The 25,563-nt window shown below is 35.5% G+C and overlaps 2 protein-coding genes across 7 annotated transcripts; one reads left to right on the top strand and one right to left on the bottom strand.

Annotated features, from left to right (window-relative positions):
• The first annotated feature begins 200 nt into the window (after positions 1-200).
• Positions 201-24,732, top strand: LOC113495805 (transcriptional regulator ATRX homolog). Of its 6 annotated transcripts, none has more exons than XM_026874759.1 (29): positions 201-429; positions 3,874-3,956; positions 4,341-4,531; positions 5,003-5,112; positions 5,354-5,388; positions 5,513-5,716; positions 6,069-6,174; positions 6,263-6,355; positions 6,470-6,610; positions 8,166-8,282; positions 8,545-8,711; positions 14,788-14,951; positions 15,227-15,364; positions 15,626-15,801; positions 16,070-16,191; positions 16,490-16,610; positions 16,844-16,912; positions 17,126-17,273; positions 17,560-17,737; positions 18,025-18,137; positions 18,419-18,527; positions 18,611-18,782; positions 19,075-19,287; positions 19,675-19,834; positions 20,455-20,591; positions 21,307-21,391; positions 21,496-21,620; positions 22,135-22,340; positions 22,416-24,732. In XM_026874759.1, exons 2-28 carry the CDS (start codon positions 3,874-3,876, stop codon positions 22,336-22,338), a joined length of 3,681 nt encoding a protein of 1,226 aa, XP_026730560.1. In that variant the 5' UTR covers positions 201-429; the 3' UTR covers positions 22,339-22,340; positions 22,416-24,732. The 6 variants fall into 6 exon arrangements, with proteins under 6 accessions (XP_026730560.1, XP_026730555.1, XP_026730554.1 ...); XM_026874754.1 differs by lacking the exon at positions 201-429 and adding an exon at positions 443-3,491 and having other exon boundaries at positions 21,499-21,620; XM_026874753.1 differs by lacking the exon at positions 201-429 and adding an exon at positions 443-3,491.
• On the bottom strand, positions 24,715-25,563 carry LOC113495811. Its single transcript, XM_026874770.1, has one exon. The coding sequence runs from the start codon at positions 25,459-25,461 to the stop codon at positions 24,919-24,921; it is 543 nt and encodes a 180-aa protein (XP_026730571.1). The 5' UTR covers positions 25,462-25,563; the 3' UTR covers positions 24,715-24,918.

Raw genomic sequence — 25,563 nt, 5'->3', positions numbered from 1 at the left:
AAGTCGATTTTTCACAATCGATTTTGTTACAAAATAAATGTTATTGAAGTTCCTGTTAGTGTTGTTAAATATCAAAACTTAATCCTTTTTTTAATAAAATATGACGATGTTATGCTTTAGATTTTGATAAGCAATAAACATTATTTATTCATAAGCCGAAAAAAAAATGATAGATGGATCGTTACACTGGCATTCATAACTTCCGTGGTACATTGCGTCTCTCTAGTGTCTATGGTTCTTTTTCACGACTGTTTTGGATAGTTTACCTACCTTGCCTATATTGCCGATTTTTCGGTCTGGATGCGGAATATGTGGATTATTTTACAGTGCAATCTATAATACAACGTATTATAATGTTTTTCAATCATAGTTAATTCCTTTTGCTTAATAGATTTCCGTATAACGCTAGTTCAGCCATTTACATGAAAGGTGAGTACAAAAAATTGGTACCTCTATTTTTTTTGTAAAGCTTATGTTTCGCCTTAGTGACACTGTGACAACAATGATTTTAAGAATACATTTCTGATTTATACTCACTCAGTCCGTTGTACCTGATTGTTAGTAATTATGCATACAGTGCTGCATAAGTAATAGTTCATGTATATATCTATTTGCCGCTATTTTGTGTTTTATATTTATGTATAGCAGCTATAACCCGACCGAGTTGAATATGTCGCGAGGAAAGGAAGCGCTACGTTCCATTTCATTTCATGAGGTCTTGCAATCGATTGAATATCTATTCTTAATTTGGTACCAGTCTACTAGCTATCAGGAACTTAAGTATTGTTGACCTTATGACGGAATTTCTTGTATGATTTAAAATTTGGTGGTAATTACATCCAAAACTTAATGAATGTTCTCGGTAAAAAAAATAAATGTAAAAAAAATCGAAATGGAACGTTTTTTAGTCTATGGTGTTTTATACGCTTTTTCCGAATTAGTTAAATTGGAGAATCGTAATTACACTCTGTGAAGTGCGAAGTCAAAATGCATGCATATTGACGACTACATTTTATTATTGGTCTCGTTACGATATTTGTGTATAACTTACGAGTTCATTGTGAAATCTGATATATGAAATGGCGGCCGAAGTGCCTGTAAGTGTTGTATTATGTGAAGCAATGGAGTATCTGTCTAAACTTGGTGCTAATCTACGAACTCGGTCCGAAAATTTGAAAGACAAGAGAATTAATAAAGACAAACTAAAGAATGCTCATGCTGTTCATAAAGCTGCCTCTAAGGTGCTTCTTATTTGCGAACTGTCAAAAAAGTCTCTAGAAAAAGTTGAAAACTGTGTTCAGAGTGTAATCTCGCGAGTTGACGCATCTCAAGCTCCATCGAATGTTGGCGGGAAAAGTCAAGAGAAACCAAAGTTTTACTATTTCGAATATGACACACATAAATTACGAATATCTAAGAAAATTTCAATAAAACATTATACATCAGCTAAAGTAGTCGCCAAAAGTATGACTATTTCAATGCATGATAATTATCCTGTTTATTACGATTGCAAACTAAAGAGACTCAGGGTAGGAACTTCAGACTTCAAAAGTCGTAAATTGGCAAATATTGATTTTGAAACTAATCAGGGTAAATCTGACTCCAATCAAAATGAAATTGTTGATGTAGAATCTGATGATGCAAAAACTGAAATGGCTGAGAATTCAAGTGATGTTACAAAATCTACACAAAATACTGCAGAATGTACCAGTACCAACAGTGATAGGAGAAAACCATTGAGAATTATGAGCATCAGTGACACTGAAGATGACATTGTACCTTTAGCGACTAAATCCTCAAATTCTGTCTCAACTGAAGATAGTGTAAGTAAATTAGTAAGTGATGAAAATAAAAGTGAAGATAGTAGTGCCACAACTGAAAATAATAATGTTGACCATACTGAATCCTTGGTTAAAGAACACAGAGAGTCTCATTCTGGGCCAGAGGATGGAAAGGTTTCCACAGAAGAAAGTAGTAAAAAAAAATCTACAAAAGGTGGTCCAATCACAATATTTTTTAACAGAAAGAATACAGTGAAAAAATCCAAAACAAATGGACAACAAAAGAATTCAAGTCAAATACTGCCTGTAGATGACACCAATAGTGAAGAAGATTTTAAAAGCAATAAAAATAAAGAGGCACAAAAAGAGAATAAACCTGCAAGTAATGAAGCAAATTGCAGTAGTGACAATCTTGAACCCATCAAAAGGAAAAGAAAAAATTCAAATGTAAGTGATTCTTCAAGTCAAATTAATGATGATTCCACTAAGAATTCAGAAGAAAATAACATGCAGAAGGAACTTAATGATGATTCTAATGACTCAAACAATTCAAAACCCTTGATCCGCTGTGTTAATATTACAAAATTATTAAAACCAGATGCAGTGCCAGTCAAAAGTGACTTGTTTGCAGGAAAACAAAGTGATATAAGAGAGCATTTCAGCAAAAAAGGAAGTGCTCAGGTTCATAGTAAAGAGGAATCAAAAATTTACAATCTCGGAAATAAGGAATCCTCAAAATCAATGATTATTAAAAATAAAAGCAATTGGGATAGTAAACTTAAAGAAGTTAAGAATTTCAAACTCAAAAAGTTTAGTTTAAATGTAGAAAGACTGCCAGAATTAAGTACAAAGTTTTTACTTGACCATAATCTTATTAGAATTATTCAAGGTGGCCATACTGTATGTGAAGTTAGAAAAGATGAAGCAAAGTCTGATACATATATGAAAAAAGTTAAAAATGCCTTATTGAATGATTCTGAATCAGATGACAGTGTAAAAGCTCAATCAAAAAGAGTAAAACATAGCCTGCTTAATGATTCTGATTCCGATAAAGAAATTGGAACAAATATTGACAGTCAGGTAGTGAGCCAAAAGGAAATTAATCCTGCAACTATTAAAGATTCACTACTTTGTGATTCTGACTCTGACAAAAATGAAGAACAGGTTGTTAAAGAAAACAGTAAAGTCTCTGATGGCAATACTAATAACAGTCAAGAAAGAATTGATACAGTGGTTGAAAACATTATAGCATCATTGTCTAGGTTAAATGAACATTCAGCTCAAAACCAAGAAAAGAGTGATGACAGTAGTCTTAAGTCTTATGTAAATAAGGAAAATGATAATCATAATGTCAGTGAAACAGAGAAACTAAATGAACCTTGCCATGATACTATCAAAGCAAAATCATCTTTATTAAATGACAGTGATAGTGATTCCGAACCATTTCCAAGAACTAAGGAGAGGTTTATAAGTGCCAGGGAAAGTAGTGAACTAAAAAAAATGCTTCTCAATCATTCATCCAGTTCAGAGCATGAAGAATCTGTAACAAATGTGTTAAAAAGAGGCAGAAAAAAATCACGATCATCAAATTCATCATCTTCAGAAACAGCAAAGTCAAAAAAAACGGCATGTAGTGAAAAAGCCCACAACAGTAGTATCAACCAAATTGATGGGACTGTTGATGAACACTCTGATTCCAGTGTTAAAAAGGTTAGGATATAAGTTACCACACCAATATGACAGATTGCCTTTACTGCGAAATTAATTAAATACATATATTTGTGTAATTCAAATAAGAAAATGTCGCATTTACTATGGAAAGTCTCGAAATTATTGTACTTGTCTACATAATATGTAAACATATTTTCAGTAAAAATGTTGTTATGTGTTAGTATAAGCGCACAATAAAATGCCCATAAATATATTTGGAGTTTTTATTTAGTACAAAATTTAGACAATACATAAAGAATTTATACATTTTCAGAAGATAAGATCAGCTTAAAACAGTTCAGAAAGTAAGGGCTGTCTAATACCCTTGCCTCATTACTAATATTGAAAACAGGGACAATAAAGATTATAAAAATAATTACAGATGGTACGCTCTAAATCAAAACCCAGTGGCAGCAGTGTCCAGAACTCAGAAATTCAAGATGCGAGTGACAGAGATATTGAAGGGTAAATATTTTTCCTTGTGGCAATCAAACATGCCAGTTAAATACATATCTCCATCATTATTTCACATTTCATCTTACCTTGTACTCTTACTGGAAATAAAGTATAGTGGATGCTGTACATGCTATGCTAAAACAATCAAACTGATGTTAGTAATTATAAAAACAAAATGAGTTGACCTTGAGGTGTCCTAGAAAACTCATACCATCATATTATTCAGCTAATGAGAAGTTTTATTGTACAAGCCATTAAAATTAGGCACTAATCACGAAATATGTCTATTATATATATCACATAGTCTTTTTTCTTAGCTGTTCTACTTGAAGGATATTTCATCATAGGTGAATTATATGAAATGGTTCCACTAACATAGTCGAATGTTCGTAGGCTGACAAATTTAAACAGTTTAAACAAATCTCGACGGCATGGTTCTTCGTCAAACAATACTGAGAGCAGGAGTTCTGCGAGGCAAGCGTGTAAGCTGAAGCAGACGCCGACCATCGGCGAGGACTTATTGCACGCTGAGAGCAGCTCAGACGTCTCGGAGAACAATGTCGACGAAAATGTTGAAGAAGAAGGTATACTTCATCCACGTCCATATCCTGCATATTAAAAATGCAGGGAATAATTGGGAGTGTAGGGAATAATTCTTGACTTTCGTTTTTTTCAAAACGTAAAGACCGAATCGAATTAGGTTATTCTGTTAACGGAAAACAAAACAAAAGGATAATAAAAATATTTGAGTCTTTAGAAAGGGAGGAACTACCCTAAGCCATTGTCATCAACACATTCTCTTAACTTTTAATCGTATTTCTGCCATACATTATTTTATATAGCCCATATTTATTGGAAGGAAGGAAGTTAAAAAACAAACTCAACAGATGATATGTGTGATGTGCGTGACCTAAGCATCACCTTTTATGATCCATCACACTTATGCAGGTATTATTTTGACTTACAGAGAAACAGGCTTTCTTAGGCTACAGTAGAACCCTAACAGTCATCATTCTAGTGACTAGTACCTCAAACTCACGTATTTCATTTTACAGATTTACCTAAAATTCATGGTCTTAACGGAGACAGCATCGGTCATCTCGCTAAAGATGATTTACTAAATGAAAGTGATTCTTCGGCGTCTCAGGATGTAGAGGCCACTGAGGTGAGCAAAATTTGTATTGCTTGTGTATCATCATCATCATTATTAACCATTAAAAAAAAAGCTTATAGTCGTAAGAATGTAGTCTACTTTAATCATAATTAGAAGCTCTGAAAAGTACATAGTTCGTTGTGTCAATTTGTTAAAAAAAAAACCACATTTTATAGTCTTAGAAGTCGAATGCCAGGAGCATGTGGAGGATGCATTTATGTGTCATCAAGTTAATGCAAAGAAATCTTTACAGGATACACAACACATAGAAGATTCCGAGGAAGAAAAGTAAGTATAAGTATATTAAGTAGCTATAAGAAATTAAATAACCTTTACGAACACCTATTATTAGAGAATAGCCGACCTGGCATGTTACAATAGTCATTCTTATTAGAACAAATCATATTCACAGCGTTATATCAAAAAGGCGTAAGGCAAATGCAATATCATCAGACTCAGAAGGCGGGACTTCGCGTCGTAAACATGAAGACGATGAAGAAGCTAGGGTTAGCGACTTTGAGGATTCCGAGGATGAGAGCTCAGAGTCTGCAAAACGCTCCAAGCGGAAGAAAAAGCCCTCGGAAAGCGACGGATCAGCGGGATCTAGTAATGAGGGGTATGTTGTATTCAAATATTCGATTTAGGCTACTATTTAGCATTGTTGTTATTTAACATTGTCGAGCAACCGGATTCGCTCATAACTCCCTAAACTATCTAGGTACCTATGATAAACAAACTATTTTATATGCATGCAGTTCTACGCAAGGATTTGTATTCAGTACTATTATGATGCAACAAGCACTGCTGAATTTTTTTTTATAAAATAAAATAAATATATTCGAACTAATGACTAGAATCGAATCTCAATTTTTTGCATAGATTGTTAGTTTTCGAAGGGACCAGTGTGAAGGTGGACTCACAATGGATACAGAAATGATAATGACTTATGGATAGCTTTTTTTTTCTAGAAAAAAGAAACGTCGACGCATAAAACAAGTTAATGATAGTGATGGATCTGGATCGGACACTGAAAATGAAGGTAGAAATAAACACGGCAGGAAGAATATACGTAAGGTAAAGAAGCAGAATGACTTTAATGTGTCAATATTAAACAATAGTGTAAAATAGTCGTGTCAATGATTTATAATGTATTTGTTTGTAGGTAATGGGTAAGAATCAGTTAGAGGAAGCTACAAAGAAAGCTGCTCGCGAAGAAAAGGAAAGAATTGCTCGTATTGCAGATAGACAGAAATTGGTAAGTTTTCATTGTCAGATTTTTATATGCGACCCTATATTCCAGGTAGTTAGTTTCCTTTTATGTTGAAAAATAACACCCGCCAATTAATAACCTATTATTCTTAATTTACAGTACAATAATTTGGACTTTGATGAGACTGGAAAGCCGGATGAAGTTGTCTTGGAAAAAGTCGTGTTGGATTTCGATCCAGAAACTAAAGAACCACTAATTCAAGTTGACAGAGGTCTCGTCAAGAAGTTGAAACCACATCAGGTATGCTGATAAATATGGACTGTAAACACTAACATTTTATTCAAGCACTAGCTGTTGCCCGCGACTTTGTCCGCGTTTTTAGAAGATATAAGTTATGATTTATACCTGCCCTTTTTTCCCCACATTTTCCATTTTATCTTCGCTCCTATTAGTCGCAGCGTGATGGTTTATAGCCTAAAGCCTTCCTGGATGAATGGTCTATTCAACACAAAAATAATTTTTCAATTCATTTTATTTCATTTCATTTCATAATTGATCCATTTATCAGCTAGGCTCTAGAGTTTCTCTTAGGGAGCGGTTTAAAGAGATAGGCATTTTAACTGTAGCATCCCAATTTATTTTAGATAATATACTATGGATACGACAAAATCTTCACTTATACCATAAAAAGAGTGATATACATAGTATAAATACACGGAACAAACATAAGCTAATTGGTACATCGCACCGTTTACATAGGGTACACAACTCATTTGTAGGGCTTAGTGTTCGCCTCTACAATAAACTACCTCCTAGTTTATTGGAATTGCCATTCAACTCGTTTAAATCAACGGTTAAAGATAAACTATGCAAGAAGGCTTACTATACAATAAATGATTACTTGAATGATAAAAATAGTTGGTCGCCGTGATTAACACAGGACGGTTTTAGTGTGGATGAATGTATGACGTGTTATTACGATTATTATGTTATTTGATAGGCATACTTTATGTATGTAACATTGTGTTACCTATTTTGTTTTATTTTTAGTATGATTATACGCATAAACGTATATGTTCTTTATTAGAAATTTTGACATGTATAATTTTATTAATTATAAGATTGAATGACGTAGCAATTTATGCCGCCTCCGTGTTCGGGGCTGTGCCAGGTAAATCAACGTTTGGGGTATTTCTTTCTTTGAGTTTTATTTTATTAGCCGGCAGCAGATACGTCATGCTCCCTTAGTCGTCACTGCCTGCGGTGGCGTCTTGGGTCGGGTCACCTCCTTCCCTCAAATATGGCGAGGGAGGTGATGGCTGACCCTTGCGTCATACTCGTGAACGGGTGCTGCTTGCGGTGGCTGGTCGGTCTGCTGACCTTGGCCGAGTAGTTGACAGTTTAAGTTCATAGTGGCTTAGGTACCATGACCTCAAATTTTTGTTTATTTGGCACGGCACCTACACACTTATTTTGATATATTTTTTAATAATTATATTGTAAATGGAAAGACAGCGTGCTGCTGGGGAGTTTGTTGCGCCGTTTCTTCTCTCACAGCAAAAGCACTTAGGAAGCGGTGACGGGTGGGCAAAACTGGGTGCTGTCAATGTAATTTGACCTTCAAAAAGTGCTACTTAGTAGCCTAATTTGAATAAATGACTTTTGATTTTGATTTTTGATTTTGAATTTGGACCAGTAGTTCCTGAGATTAGCGCGTTCAAACAAACACACAAACTCTTCAGCTTTATATATTAGTATAGAAGATATAGATAAATATATATATATATATATATATATATATTAGTATAGATAAATCTCGGATATTTGTTATTGTATTATTTTTCATTATTTTTAGGCTAATGGTATAAAGTTCATGTGGGACGCGTGCTTCGAGAGTGCCAAGCGAATCAAAAAAGACAGAGGCTCAGGATGCATCTTAGCGCATTGCATGGGTCTGGGAAAAACGTTACAAGTGAGTGTATCATTATCCTTCTGTTTGGTAACTAGGTTATGTTTAATTGTATAAATTGGTTGGACTTCCTCTTAAAATAATGAGAGGCAGTCTGATGTACCACTAACGACGCAGCCATAACTGCAAAATTCAAACTTTAAGAAGTAACAATAGTCCCTTACTTACTAATATCCTTATTAAATTGGTTGCCGAAATCCTTAGATTATTGTTTCAAAGTTTCAGTAAATATAACTTCATGTGTTATGTAATATTATTGTTATAGGTGATATCCCTAACCCACACGCTGTTGACTCACGGCTCCCTCACAAACGTGAACCGAGTGCTGGTCGTGTGTCCGCTCTCCACTGTACTCAATTGGGTTAACGAGATCCGCATGTGGCTCAAACACGCCGAATCTGACTTCGAAGTTGACATCTATGAACTGTCCAGGTAAGTGCAACTTAGATGACTGGAAGTATAAGCTGTGTTGGGGAGGGTTACCAATCACAAATGTATGCTAACGGCCGCTTTCTATATTCGATCTCAATCCAAAATTTACGGATCGAGATTGACATTTGAATCCATTTACAACTTTTAGTGTTTCTATAACCGATACATGGATCGTTTTCTCGATCTTTTTCTTCAATCTATCTTTGGGAGGGCGGATCGAGATTTTAGATTGGTATTTGCTTAGATTATATACCTATAGATGTAACCATGGCGTGACCGCACTTGAAACAGAAATAGATTTTTATGGTGTTGCCTAATAAGTTGGCAATTCCCACATATTAGGTAAAAAATATTATGAATTCTACTTGATCGCGAACAGACATTATAAGTACCTGTAAGTACTTCGCAAACTAAAAATTCTGAATTAGCACATTTTATATGCTAGCTTCAATAATGTAACTCTTATGTCGTAGTCGTACGAAATACTTTAATAAAACCTCCTTGGTCTAATATTTCGTTTTTACAAGGGCGGTAAGGAGAATCGTATGGACATCCATCGACCGACACGACATAAAACACACACGACACGTTCAATGATGAAATAAAACCAGTCTTTATCATAAAAATATTTATTACAAACCATAAGGAAATACCTACATTCATAATTATTGACCCTTAAACAATATTAACTTAGTGTGCATATTTCTGATTCTTTCATCTCGATGAGATAATGACGTCATTATATAATGAATCCTGACTTCAAAATATCTAAAAGCGATAGCTTTAATTAATAATACAAAATGATTTTCAAAAGGACTTTGTTCATTAATATGATTCTTTATTTCTGCAAAGACTTCTGTACCAATAAATTTTTTCAAAACACTGCAAGTCATTTTTGGTAAAGTGCCTTTTTGTGAAAAATAGGAATTCCCGTGTATTGATGTGGTTTGTCTTAGAATTTTTTCGGCAAACACACAAATTTTGATAACATCTTGTGATGGATAATGTAATCCGCCAACATCCTTTACAGCAATAAAACTCGGAAACTTTTCAATTGCAAATATTGCTCCTAAACATTCATCACATTTTATTATTTTTTTCAAATTGCGCACTACATATCCAGAAATATAAGTTATGGCTTCCTTTGAAAATTCTGATAATTCTAAGTTTCCTATATAGTCATGACCCTCGGGCAAATCAACAATTGAATCTTCATCGAGACTTTCGTCATTCATAGCCAATATTCTTTCTCTTCTACTGTTTATTTTACGACAAATGGAATTTGAATTGCACGTCAAAATATTAATATTATCTAATGGTATGCAATTACCTGTGGTAATATTTTTTAATTCACCATGGATCAGCAGTCGCTTATACGCCGATACGAACTGCAGAGCAGTAGGGTTATTGTTAAACCCACCTTTAGAGCGAATGGCACTAAAGAAAACCTCCAAATGGTCTTGGCTCATTTTATAAGTACATAAATATCGAAGAGGAGCATTTCCAATATGTATGTACTTGTAAAAAATAATTCTTAGCGCCTTAATAGAAATTAAAAACCCCAGAAACCCTGTTTTTCTTCCCGAATTAATGACTAAATCACCTTCAATGAACCTGAGCGTTTTGAGATAAGTTTCTAACTCTTCTAATTTTGCATTCATCATATTTTCTTTACTGATAGGTTTTTTAAAACCATATGAATATAAACTTCGGCTATTTAGAACATCAAACAAATCATTAAAGTTTGTGATAAATTCAATAGTAGCTCCTGAATGTACAAAGTCTTCTATGGCTAGATAACCCTTGCATAATATAAGAGCCTCGGCGACAGATTTGCTGAAAGTTTGCGCAGCGAGTCTAACTTTCATTATTTGTTTCTTGTAATTAATATGAGCAGCTCTGAGCTTATTCCCTAAATGCAGTTCTTCCAGTTTTTGTAAATTATGCAATTTTTCAATATAATTCCAGGATATTATTTCGCCATTAGCATTCAAAATCTCTTTTTTGTCGGCTAGTGTATTTCTAACAAGTTTTAACATGTGACATGCATCTGGTATTATTACTATGATTTGACCTTCAATAGTTATTGTTGGATTGATATTGTTAATGTCATTAAATTGAGCGCCTAGATTTTTTGTCATGGCGAAATTTGCAGGACATCCGTCAAATGTCACCGATACTATTTGTACCCCACATTCTATTAACAAATGTACACAATTTTTTAATAATTCACTACGTTGGTCCCCGTTGACACCATTTGTCAGAAAGTACCCAACTGGTATTTTCCAACTGGAGTTTAACGCCGTAACCATAAAGACCAAAGCATCCTTAGCTAGCGGCATACTATCGGTGTCTAGATTATGTCCTACATTCACGTATCCGACGGTGCGTTTGCCATCCCACTGTAGGTGTTGTCGGATTGACATTTCGTCAAGACTAAGGCAGCATAATATTTTTTCATTAGACTTACTAACTAATAATTTGATAGCTTCAAAAGCTTCACTTGTGAATCCAGGTTCACAATCCACACATTTATACCACCTATATAATGTTTTAGGATGGGGCAAGCATGTGTTAAATTGCTTTCTCACAAATGCATAGGCCTTAGGGCTTAAAAAATGCAAACACAATGCAAATTTTCGTAACGATGGCGAATATTTTCGCGGACAGTTCGTTTTATCGAGGTATCTTTTAAGAAAATCTGCATTTTCAGATTCAACATTTGACAGTAAATCTAATTCTTCAGATTGCATTTGTAGTTTGCATTTTAATTCTGTTATAATATCTTGTAAATGTGCTGTCTTTTTAACTAATCGTCGTTTAGATTCACGTACAGCACGCAATTTTTTGCGACAATTATTAGATTTTGTCTTCTCTTTCTGCAGCAGATTTTCTAGTCGTTTTTCCTTCTTAAGAGTCGCTGGCTGGACAACAGGTTCTACATCAACTTCATAGCTGGGACCGGCCTAAAATGAAATTAAGTAGATTTTATAGTTCTTCTATCAAATATTTGTAAGTTTTACAGAGAATCAGTACGTCAGGTAAATATTGTTTCATTTTGCGCAGGTATGCTTACCACAGTTAACTTCTCTGGTTGAATATTTTGCACTTCTCGTAAAATAACCAACTTTCTTCGTTTATTAGGAGGTGATAAAGATGAATTAAAATTTCTTTGCTCTCCTGGCTCGTAGATGGTAATGGAGTATTATCCTGTTGTGGACACGGATACGTTGAGGCTGGACTCTGTAACATTTAAAAATAAATACGTAAACAAGCAAATAATGATTAAAAGAAAGACTCAATATTGCATTATTAGAATGAATACTAAATACTTATAGAATAATAAATACTAAATACTAACATGTATATATTTCGTTGGTACTGAGTGAGGTTTTACTTGTACTCGTTTATTTTTATATAGTAATGAATCATCATCAAAATGAATCGAACAAATTTTTGAATACTTTGTTGGCTGCCAATTTTCTCGTCCAGTGGCATCCAGCCATTTCTTTTTATAAAGATTGGATGGAAACCTGAAATTTAAAGAACATTTTATTCACATGCTACGAAAGTTTATCTTTATTGAGTAATAAGTTAAATAAACTACAATAAAGTACTTAAATAAATCTAAGTAAATATAAATTTACATACAGAAGAATTAATTTCCTCTCAATAAAAATATTAAACTACTAGCTTTTACCCGCGACTTCATCCGCGTGAAAAGTATCCTATGTGTTAATCTAGGTAATAAACTACTCGTGTGCAAAATATCATTGAAATCCATCCAGACGTTATTGCGTGATTGAGTAACAAACAAACATTCAACAATACAAACCCTCGAATTTATAACATAACTACGATGAGTACCTGAGCCAACCCAACAATCGTATGTACTGACAAAAATGAAATATGATTTATTTGGGTAAATTCAAGTAGCTATTATGGCAACCCTGAACCGTTCATAGTTTTAGGTTATTTTATTTTGTGATATTGAAAACACGTATCACAACTCAATATTCTTGGCTCACGTCACTGAATTCATTACAAAACATCATAATCAATGATCATCTGGCCTTGTAGGGCGTTGTATTAACGAAAGAAATGATAATTTCGCCTACTTACGTGTGAAATGTTATTCCTTCAATTTTTCGCTCACTCCGGCTTTTACAGCCCAAAACACTGCAACCCACCATCGCACTTACACTAAATATTCTTTATCATCCAATTTTTATACGCACTAAACACTGTAAATTCGCACAATCACAGAAAAATCCGCAAGACGCCAAGTTTGTTTGTCACAATCTGTCAAACTCAGATCTTGCCAAACAACAAGACCGGCCATGTTGACAAAGACAAAAAATATATATTGTGTCCTGTTTCTTTGCATAAGTCTGACAATTAACGATCTCGCTCTATCAAGGAAAGTCATTTTAATGGTTACATCTATAGGTATATAATCTAAGGGTATTTGTACGAAAGTGACAGTTATGCGTTTTCTATAACCGATCTCTGGTTTTGACAAATCGATTTTTGGCCTTTTTTGATCTATAATTGCGATCCCCAATTTTTTACGGATTGTACTGAGAAATCTGTTAAAATGGAAATATTTTCAAGTGATAGTGATAGCGATCTTGAAGTATTAGCTCAGCTATCGGACTGGGATAGTAGTGACAGCGAAGTAGAACAAACTCTGTCCTTAAAATTTGTAATTGTGATTTAGGTATCGAGTGGTTGTTCTGTACTTTACTTGTAAACGGGGGTCAAGGATTTAAGCTGAAGACCAGCGCTCAGTAATTCTTTTGGATTGCTAAGCATAAGCTGACGCTTAAACTTTTTTGCTCTCGGTATTATAGTTTTTGTGTACTAAGTACACTTTTACCAATATCTGTAATACTGGAATCAATGGATAACGATTATAATATTCTCGTTTTGATTTATTTATTTAAAACCATGAAGTATCATTACAGGGTTTACCCTAATGCGACAGCAAAGAACTTATACTAAACAAAAATTGAAACACATTTCATTATTAAAAACACGTCAGTCTGATTTTGAAGAAGTTGGTGGTATGGAGAGCTCTTGTAAGAGGTGCTTTGGCGAGCAAATTTGTTCTCGCGGTAGGAACCAGCAGTAGGTGCGGGCTTCGCCGCCCACTCCGCCACTCAAGCACTGCAATACTTCCGGGTGATTCTCCACTCCACGAAGCACCTTCACCAAGTAGACGACCAGTGCAAACTCCCGTCTCATATACAGTTGATTATTGCCAACCATGCCCAGAACAAACAGAGTGGGATCCATGAGTAGGTAGAACGGATACACCCCATACAGTTTCTTGTACAGATGGCGCGTGAACTTATTCTGAATGCGCTCGAATATTACCGCTGTATTCTATTCTATAACTGAGACATCGGAAAAACAAACAACAAATAAACTTGCGATTTTAAAATATATTATGTTAATGTCAAACTGACTGACAACTTTTCGATTGACTGACGTTCCGTTGCTCATCAATAAACGTTTATTGTCGTTTATGCTTTTTCTAATCTTCAGGTAGAATTATAGTATTTACCGCTACGACTTCCCAATCTTTTATTTTTGTATTTTGTGCAATTTCTAGTGATTATACATAAAATAGATAAGCTCTAAGAAAAAAGCCACCATTTTACTCATTAATAATCGCTGAAGTACTTTTTCTGCACATGCGTAAAACAAAACGTTTACCAGGGCGATCTATCCGTTTTTTTTCGATGGTTTTCGAGACGAGATCGATTAAAGAAATGCAGATTCAAGCTCAATCGAGGGATTGAGAAAAATCTGGATTGATCGGAATCTTAGATTCGGGATCGAATATAGAAAGCGGCCGTAAATGAAAATCATCAGAAAAGAAAATTGTGAGTGTAGAGTAATTTTATCAGAATGGATCATCATGCAAGAGACGAGCCAGAACCCTCAATCAATATCTACCTAGCATTAATAAAGGGAGAGCAATACTCGGCAGTGAGTTATACAAAAATGATCATAAAGTGAGGAATTCAAGTTAAAACTTGTATTCAAAAAATATACGTTTGTCTACCAGGTATAAGCAGAACTCCGAGCGTGCTTTCCAGCTGCAACAGTGGTTAGATAATGGCGGCGTCTGCGTGCTCGGTTACGAGATGTTCAGAAATCTCTCTGCTGACAACCCTAAGAAGTTTAAGAAGAAGATGCTGAGAAGTTTCCAGGAGAGCCTTGTGGATCCAGGTAAGCTAGTCTTGTCATTGTATTATCATACTAGGTTCGGCAGATTTTAGATAAACCTTTTAACTTCATTAAAAAAACTATTAATTTATATCTCTTCTAATGTCAATAATGCTCCAAAATGACGAAATTAATGTCTATATTTATCATCCCTAGTCACGTCAATTTATTAGGCGCCATGCTAGAACGCAAATAATATTGACACTCGTAAGTTTTGCATAGTGGTAAAAATCATAAGTTAAATATGAATTAAATTGAAACATTTTCGTTTGTTACAGGTCCGGATTTGGTAGTATGTGATGAGGGTCATTTACTGAAGAACGAAAAGACCAGTCTATCACAATCCATGAACAGAGTTAAAACACGGCGTCGTATAGTGCTTACCGGGACACCCTTACAAAATAACTTGAAAGAATGTGAGTAACTTTTATTGATTTTAGATGTTTAGTAAAAACAACACGTTTTTACAATTTTTATAAAATAAATAGATTGAGAGATAGATTTCAAAAGGTTGTGTGAACTCTGTAATGAAAATACAAAAAAAAACATTTTACATTATTTATTAGTCTAGTGTCTGAGAAACTTCATGTTACGGGAGACTTACCAGGTGACTAACTACTAATTAATATATAAAAAAAAATGGGTGAACCATTATCATCTTCATTCTCATATTTCAGATTACTGCATGGTACAATTTGTGAAACCTAACTTGTTGGGTAAATACAATGAGTACTTGAATCGTTTCGTAAACCCCATCACTAACGGCCAGTACACGGACTCAACGGAGCACGACATTAGGATTATGAAGAGACGGTCGCACGTGCTACACAAAATGTTAGATGGGGCTGTGCAGGTGAGAATTTGGTAGCACTTTTGTGAAGTAATCTGTAAAGAGTTTAATAAGAGCTTGCCAGCGATATCATATCCAAGAACTTGTCAATAAAAAGGTATATAAACCATTGAGAAAGGCGCACAGTTAGAAGTGACGTGCTGTCTATATTAAAGTTAATCTAAGAACCATTCTAAGTTTCATTTATGAATACAGCCTTAATCATATTTGTTATATTTTTAACTTGCCTATTGTTATGTACACACAAATTAACGTTTTTTTTTTTGTATAGAGGAGAGACTACGGGGTGCTGGCGCCCTTCCTTCCTCCGAAGCACGAATATGTCTTGTTCATAACACTGACTGATGTTCAAGTTAAACTGTACCAGCACTATTTGGATAATTATTCTAGAAGGTAAGCATGTCTTAAACATAATGAGTGTTGTATTCCATCATACCTGCCTATAAGCCTAAACACATTACAATTGTCATATTAGAATTCTATTTATCAAATTGTCGGTTTGAATATATCAGTGAATGTGAGGAGTGTAGTTATAATAGTTTAGATGCAGAAGACAGAAAAGTCTTTCTAAAAGAGGACAGATCCCTGAACTAAATAATGCAGATGTACTACTGACTAAAAAAAGTATCCCAAGCTTATGAGTCTGTTTGGAATACATACTCTGATAGATATGTATTGTGTGTTACTGTAGACCACTACCAGGCAAGTCTGGGTTCCTGTTTCCGGACTTCCAGTCCTTGCAAAGGATATGGACACACCCGCTGGTCCTCAAATACAATTCGGAAAGATACGAAATTATGCAGCAAAAGAAGGTATGGGAATAAGGAATTTATCCTTTGTAGTTTTTAATAAAACCTCTTTGCTGAATGCATTAGAAGTAGTGTACAATGGACTATTAATGTTTATTTAAAGCATGAATTGTTCCACTGGACAGAATATATCTGCTTTTATTTATTTAAAATGTCTTGTTAACTACTCTTTTAGTTTAGAGTAGCATAACACGATCATACTATAACTTTTATTTACTGTTGGTCTTGATTTACAGAGAGAGAGAGAAGAAGAAGACTCAGAAGGCTCATTAGTCGACTTTATAGATGATGATTCTACTCCAGATGTAAGTAACATTATCCTATTTCATTACATGGATCAAAATGTGTTAAAGCAGAACCTATATACTAAAAACCTGCATACATCAGATAGCTGCTAATAACTCAAATCTAACTGGAAATATTTAACATAATATGGAGTAGGAACAATCAATTTTATTATGGAACAAAAAAAATAAGGATTTACCGTTTCCCAGATTAAATAAAACCTTTTTACTCAGGAAACTTCAACAGAAGAATCTACGGACGATTCATCAGAGCTAAGCGATGACAGCCGCAAAAAGAGCAAGAAAAAGAAATCAGGCAAGAAGGATAAGAAAGGTAAAGAGGCGAAAGTTGGCACGCGACGTGGGACAAGGGCTAATCCAGGTATGTTGAAAGTGTATTATGTTTATCTGTCATCTCATATGAGAAAGTAATTTACATTCTTTATGAAAAGTTGAAAAGAGCTTAATTTAAAAAGATGTATGATGTGTCAAGAGTAATGGCATGTTTGGAAACCTAATATGCACAAATAACTACTGTAATGGTATTAAAGATTCATCATGGATTCAGTGTAGGTAGGCTGTAACTCCACCAATAAATACCCTATTAATATCTTGTTTTTTATGCTGAAAAGTAGACTCAATAGGAATCTTACATGTTTTATTTCCAGTTGAAGCGGATGATGACGATCCCGACGTCGCGGAAGTGTTTGAAGTAAAGAATGAGAACCCAACTGAATGGTGGATCAAATTAGTCGAAGACGAGGAGTTGGATGACATGAGGAATTCACACAAACTTGTGCTGCTGTTCGATATACTGCGGCAGTGCGAGGCTATTGGAGATAAATTGTAAGTATACGAGATTTTTCTAAATAAAGTTATTTATTATTAAATGATGCAACGGTTTGCTCACGCGTATTATCTTGTAGAATTGTGACTCCGCCGCCTTAGCCCATGATTAAGCACTCCGGTTGGGTCCAAAACTAGTCGGACAATACCGAAAAATACGTGTGAGATTGCATCATTTATTAATTTATCAGTCTCACGACACTAACTATAAAAATGAAGTAATTTACCCTACTTAGTTAAAAGTAAACTTTGCCGTTAATCGAAATTTATTTTATCCTTGTTCCTAGGTTGGTGTTCTCGCAGTCGTTGTACTCCTTAGATCTGATCGAGCATTTCTTGGGTAAAGTTGATGAGGCGACCCAAGAAGGACGCATCGACGAGAAACTTGGAGGACATGTCGGTAAGTAACGATGACTTAGTTTTGTGGGTAAATGAAAATAAAATGGCACGCGGAGTATTACGATATAAGAACATAGTAAAACAAAATCGAAATACATTTATTCAAATTAGGCTACAAAATAGCACTTTTTGAACGTCAAATAATAATTTATGTGACAGTTGCCCTTAGTCTCTACCCGTGAAAAGAAATAGTACAACAAATTCCACAGCATAGCAACTCCACAGTATCAAAAAATATGTAGAAATAAAGTTTGATGTTAAATAGCTTTTTCTTATTAACAGGTTCATGGTCACCGGGCGTCGATTACTTCAGGTTGGATGGTTCTACGTCATGTGAAAACAGATCTATTTGGTGTAAGAATTTCAACAGAGAAGACAATCCAAGGGCCAGGTCAGTATTCTGATATTTAATACACCAAGAAATGTGTATTTGACAACTACAGTTAGTATTTTTAATTTTTGCTTATTGTTTAGATTATTCTTAATATCGACGCGTGCTGGCGGTCTGGGTATCAACTTGGTGGCAGCTAACCGTGTGATCATATTCGACGTATCATGGAACCCCTCGCACGACGTGCAGAGTATATTCAGAGTTTATCGTTTCGGGCAGAAGAAACCTTGCTATGTTTACAGATTTTTGGCTATGGTAAGTATTTTCTTGTACCTCTTATTGGGAATGTTTATAAAAATGTTTTAAATATATCTTTAATCTAAATACACAGTATCACCTGCACATATACATGCAACACAATGAAACATGTCTATTTTATTCTACACTATATTTTTTTTTATTGCTGCTTTCCGTCACTACTGCGCTCTACCAAAAAATAGCAGAAAAAATCTCATTCTCTCTGTCTCTTCGTACTCTCGCATATTTTCTCTCTGAAGTATTGCGAGTAAAGCAATAAAATTGCTAATTATTATAATCTCGTTAACAGGGAACAATGGAAGAGAAGATTTACGAGCGTCAAGTAACAAAGCAAGCGATATCGAAGCGCGTGATAGACGAGCAGCAGATCGACCGTCACTACGCGGAGAACGACCTCGCCGAGCTGTACAAGTTCGAGGCGCGGCCCGACGAGCCGCGCCCGCTGCCCACGCTGCCCAGGGACCGCCTGTTCGCAGAGATGCTCAAGGAGCACGAGGCACAGGTATGGACCAACTCATACACATTCTGACTGCTGAAGGGTATGTGCAAATGTTCAAGGCTTTAAGAACATTACTTCTTGATTGTAGTAGGGGTTGTCACAACCATTTAAGTCACAGCACTAAGACGCAAAACGTAAATGTCTGGTTATCTTTCATATTTCCTTACATTCGTAACTCATCACTTAGGTCTCTCAAGTCGTAAAAGTTCTCTGTCAATCAATAACCATAAACAGTTCAGTTTTACTAGCTTAGATCCAAAATCCATTTCTGCAACTCGGTGTAGTAACTTTTCCAGGTTTCTATTGAATGGAATTTGTATACTGCTGCTTCCACAAACTGATTTGTGTATTATTTGTAATAAGAGACTTTTATAACATTTAATTTCTCAGATATACAAGTACCACGAGCACGATTCGCTACTGGAGAACAAAGAGGAGGAGACTCTTAGCGAGGAAGAGCGCAAGGCGGCCTGGGAGGACTTCGAGAACGAGAAGAACAAGCCGCCGCCCACGCCCTTCCCGTCTGCTTGGCCCATGCATAATGGAATGGGTGAGTTGTGTACCTACTACTATGCCTATAGATAATAATCGCTTATTGTAACGATCAACCTTTGTGGAATAGGGATGTTGACAATTTTTTTTTGCAGTGTACGTCTTGTAGTTTTTTGTATAATAATGGATACGTATTTTTTAATTTGTCCCGAAACATAAATTGACCAAATTACAGTGAATGAAACTTACGCGTGACGTCACGATTGAGTATAAATTTTACCATATCGTTACGTCACAAGCCCCCTCTCCTAAACTTTAAAGCAGTTAATCTTTGTCAATTCTAGTTTTTTTCTGAAAAAGGAAAAAATACGTGTCTCATACTTTTCAATTATCTAACTGAGGGACTAATGAGATTTTTTCTTTTTATACCCAGTCATCATCCTTTTTATAATAGATTACATGAATAAATATCGGATGAAAGCTCATACGACTAATTTGAATTGGTGTGATATAAAGTTTACTTTTTTGTGTATTTCAGTATTGTCAACTTATATTTAGTTTTCTTGAGCTTTGACGCCATGATTATTTCGCCTTTTCCTAAAAAGAAACTTATAAAACAGGATTATGTTTGCACGGTATCATTGATAGTCTTCTGATAATATTTTTAATGTCGCACAGTACCAGGTTTGTTGGCGCAACAACAACAGCAACTGGCCTATGCAGCGTTAGCGGCGATGCTTCGCAAAGATATGCCTAACATCAACGACAACCAGATTCGAGACATGCTGCCACTTATATACAACTCTAACCCCGGAGTAAGTAATATACGTACGATACGTACCTAATTCATATCATTAACTATTGAAGTCTTATATCCTAGGAAAAGCAGTGAGCCGTTGGATGCGGTGAGCCGCTAGTGCTTAATGGGCCAACTAACCTCTTGTTACGTAATAGTTCAGACTTAGCAGCCCTCTGGGAGTTTCTGGACTTTATTGAGCAAGAAAATTGTGACAATTGCATAGATTGACATATTACAAAATTTCAAGCAATCAGAACTATTTATCTTGCTATGGAAGCTAGTTACGTTTTGGGTGAAGTTTTTAATGTTTCCGTACTAGCATAATACAGTTTCGATACTGGTTTAAATTAAACGAATTCACAGCATACTGAAGATTATTTGATGCATCATTTTATTTATCTTCAAAATTACTACTTTGTAGATTTTTAATTGGCGTCCTTTACAAACAGCATTATTTATAAATTGATTTCAATAGTGTATTTATTGATATAATTAAGATTAAACCATACTTAATGAATTTTTAACCTTATCTGTTTAGATGTTCGGTGGATATGACTATGGCGTAAGTTTATGTCGTTATTTTTAAGTCCCTTATTTATTTAGACGCCTATAGTCCTGACGCCATTACTCATGTATTTTATGTTGAAGCATGTACTTTCGTTATGTTGTAGTGATGCCTTACATTAATATTTATCAAGAATTTTATTAATAATTTGTTTGTTTTCTTATAGTTGATGCAAAAAATGGGAGAAATATACAAGTATGCTCAGCCGGGAGTGATGAATCCCGGTATGATGAACCCAGTCATGAATGCTGGTAAGATATATTTTTAATTACTCTAAGTGTATTTTAGGCGGCGTAAGCACCAAACACGTAATTTCATAGAATGTAATAGTTAAGATAGTAACGTGTGTGTGCAGCAGCGGGCAGCGGCGGCGGCGCGGGCGGGCTGGGCGGCGCCAGCGGCCTGCAGTACGAGCCGCCCTGGCAGCGGCAGCATCAGCAGCAGCAACAGCTGCGCCTGCAGCAGCTCATGCAGCATAACGTATGTGTCCGCACCCTCGCACACGAGAATGTCGGCCCGAATATAGTTAATATTTGTGTTTTACTCACGTAACAAAAAGGTGAACTAAAAATATCAGGGTTATTGTTTTGTATGTTGTATTGCAAACCTCTACAGCTGAGCAAGAAACACGATTCTTAAAATGCATGGTTAGTTATTTTTAGCAACGTTAAATGTGCTGTAATTAGATTTCGACGCTTGTTTTTGTTAAACCTGAAGTTTACCTTTTTGATATACGTAATAAAATTAACTCTGGGGTGTAAAGTTTAAACTATAACCATCTAACTCTAATCATTACGTCTGAACACACGTACATAAAATATTATTCTAATATTAAGGCTACATTCTGAGGTTTAGCGCTTGACGTGCGTTTTGATACCGCGCGTTCAGATCAATACCTACCCTATGAAATAGCGCGTTTTTGCCGGGAGTCTGTAAACGCGCGGTAACAAGACGCTCGTCAGGCGCCCGTCATCTGAAGTGGCAATATCCACAGCCACAAATGGGCGCGAAGTTCTACGCGGGCGGGCTCGGCAGCCGCGACCCCGTGGCCATGGCCCTGCAGCAGCAGCGCGCGCGCGAGATCATGATGGGCGGCGGCGCGGGCCGTCCGCGCGGCCGCCCTCCCCTCGCGCCACGCCGCGACCCGCCGCCCGCCCCGCCCGCGCCGCATGACGTCGTCAACCTCGACTCCGACTAGAGGTCAGTCTCCACATCGACACACTGTAGCGAACACAACTTGTGTGCACTTTATAACAGCCGTCCCTTTGCAAACAGGTGGAGAGCCGTGAAAAGGACCGTGTACAGTGATATAATGTAATAGGTGCTACACTGCTATATGGAGCGAGGTGAAGTCGCTGCGGCCTCGCCGGCCCGCCGCCACGCGCGACGGGCTCGCCGGGCCGCTCGCACCGGCCTCGAGGTGATCATCTGGCCAAAATACAGTGATATTTTGGAGTGTGAGCTCCATATATGTAGCTTTTCGCCTTGAGGCTTGCGCTCTTATGCTACATATCAAGAATCTCAGTATTTTAATTTGTAGTTCACACCCTCCTAGACGATAGCTCTGTATTCTCAATTTGATTTTATAACAAGGACTTGTGGCGTCCACATATCAATGAACATACTTCATTTCAATTTGTCAACAACAGCGGAAGCCTAAGGCGTAGTTTAGTAAAAGGTAAAGTGCACAAGTTTCGTCATATTTTAAGTTTCGCATACACAATTATGCTTAGACTTGAAATGTGACACTTGTGCTGGTGGGAGTAAACATTCTACTTTCTGACACTATGTGTGAGGATGTCCTAGGAACTATCGAACAAACGAAGCATCCTAAGAAACTACACATAACACAACGTAGTTATTATAACCCGTGTGCAGTAATAGTAAGACACGATACGATTTTAACCTACTGTCGTAGGATGCTTCAGGTGTCAGCTTGATAAATTTTAACTATATCTCTCAGTACAGGAAATTAGTGATAAGTTATATGTCGGTAGTTAGAATACTTTTGTGTGTCTAACATAGTTGCGATCGCGGCTGCGCTCGGACCGTGTTCCAGAGCTGCATTATCATACACCCAGAGGAGGTAGCTAATGGAACAGTTCATGTTCAGGCAGACGCGATCAGGTCGGCTTGCTCATGTATTGCCAAGTAAAACCGATGAAATCATGATAATTATTACGTCAACATTCCATTAGCTCCTTACTCTCTGATATGCACCTTCTATGTAACAGTATAGTGATATATTTACTCTACTAGTGACTGCAACACCAACCTGTTATTAATGTTATTGATTGGTTTATGTAGTTTAAATCAATACAATTTGTTTATAGTTCAATAAAAATCAGGACTTTATGCTTGGCACATAAACCTCTAGTAACATTGATGTTAAATTATAAGAATAGAGAGATGTTATTTTAATGGATTATCAGATATTTTGCTGAGGTGCAAACTTTGATTTGAAAACAGATCTGTTTTAGGAATCTTATTATTATATTGACCCTGCTGCTTAAGCAAAAACTAGTTATAGAATGGTTTGTTATTTCTCCTCCTATTCATGACTACTGTTATAATGACAAAGACACACCATTCATAACTATTTACTGCCTAAGCATCATTTTAAGTAAAGCTGTAACTGCATAACTTAAGTTCACATAATAAATACCACAATTAAGGAGAAATGAATTATATAAGCAGTTTATATATCGTAATTTAAGTCCAAAATTAGGGACATTTTTATGGATGAAAGTGTATTTTTCCAAATTTCCTGAATTATTCAGATGGTATCACTTTTCCATATTTAATTTTAATACTGCTTAGAATTAGAAAAATCATACTTTTTATACATACAAAGCATTACATTTTTTTTTATTTTGGGCATAAGCAATGTTTCTATTCATTACCATGTACTCACATTGAAATCATAGTGCAGTATAACTGTCTTATTATTTGCAAATTCTTTATTTACCATTTTCTCCTGTGTCACTGTGGGGACAATTTAAGTGATGTTTATGTGACTGTATTTATTTGCCTGCTAACAAACAGGTGGTTTAGTTGTGATATTGCCTAATATTAAATTTTTGTATACGTTTATTTTAATTATGTCACATGGGTGACTTTAATGTTAGAAGCAACTATCTGTAGCGATATGTTTTAGAATATGTTATTGTATCTATAGTGTGACATGGAAATTGTAGTGCATTTCATTTTGTAAGTTTGATAATTGTTTTATGAGAAATTCTCATTGTTTTATTATAATTTTGGATTAATTTACAGATTTTTCTATGCTTAAAATGTTATTTATAATTTTAAAACAGTTATGTTAATAAATGAGCAGTATTTCAGTTAGTTTTAAGCTTATGTTATATCCAATATCTCCACACATACCTATAGTTTATTTTTTGTTTTTCTTTTTATACAACTACCTAGCAATAGTGTTGCTACATGAATATTGTGAGGTTGCTACACATGAGTGAGGACTGCTGTAATTGTTTTATTATTTATGTAATATATAATATAATTGTAACTGTAGAGAACTTCCTATTATTTTGTAGTACAATCAAAGTATAATAAATGATTCAGAAACGTGTAATCTGTGATTTATTTACTCAAAATCAGCAACAAATCATAACATGGCTTTTTTGCAAATTCTTATATCCCAATTTAAATGAGTACAGATTCTTAGATTTCTAATTTGTATATACATAATATATTATAATAGTTGGTTGTTAAAGTCACACCCATGAACTGGTATTTACAGTCATAGCTAAGTTTAAAATCACACATTAAGGTTAGGTAGACCAGTCTTTACACCAATAGACACTTCAATGTATTTCAATAAACGGCGCGCCAAAACTGTTACGTTGTCTGGGTCAAACACATTAGCTGTTATAATATCCAACTTCACATCATTCTGAAAACTTATCAATTCACTAGCACTGATTGCCATAGCATTTACCGGAAGCCCACTAGCATTCACAAGCACAGCGCGTCGAACTTTTAAGTCTGAATGCATTTGCGCTATAACGTTCTTTGCCCACTCTAAACAAAATAGTCGACTTGTGTCAACTGCTAAAATTACGAAGTCTATTCCTATTTTTCCGGTTAAGTCAGCTTGTTTGACTACTTCTTCTAAATAAAAAGATCGTAAAACTATTAGTTTCCATCGAAAATTCCCTTTCTTATGAACTTCCGTTAAGGCTTCTGATATCTTCTCAATTATATCAATATTTGACGAAAGTACAATCACTGATAAACTGTTCTTGCAACTTGTAGGTCCAACCCATGGCGCCACGACAGCATCTTTCCTTATTATGGACATTTTCACTATTCTTCAATAAGTATTTCTATTTTCTCAAAATTATTTCAGCAAAGACACAACAATAACAAACAAACGACCAACAAATTCAAATTGTGACATTGG

This window comes from Trichoplusia ni, chromosome 7, assembly GCF_003590095.1.
Source record: "Trichoplusia ni isolate ovarian cell line Hi5 chromosome 7, tn1, whole genome shotgun sequence".
Lineage (NCBI taxonomy): Eukaryota > Metazoa > Arthropoda > Insecta > Lepidoptera > Noctuidae > Trichoplusia > Trichoplusia ni.
The sequence above is the reverse complement of the archived record's forward strand: the minus strand, read 5'-3'. Positions and strand labels throughout refer to the sequence as shown.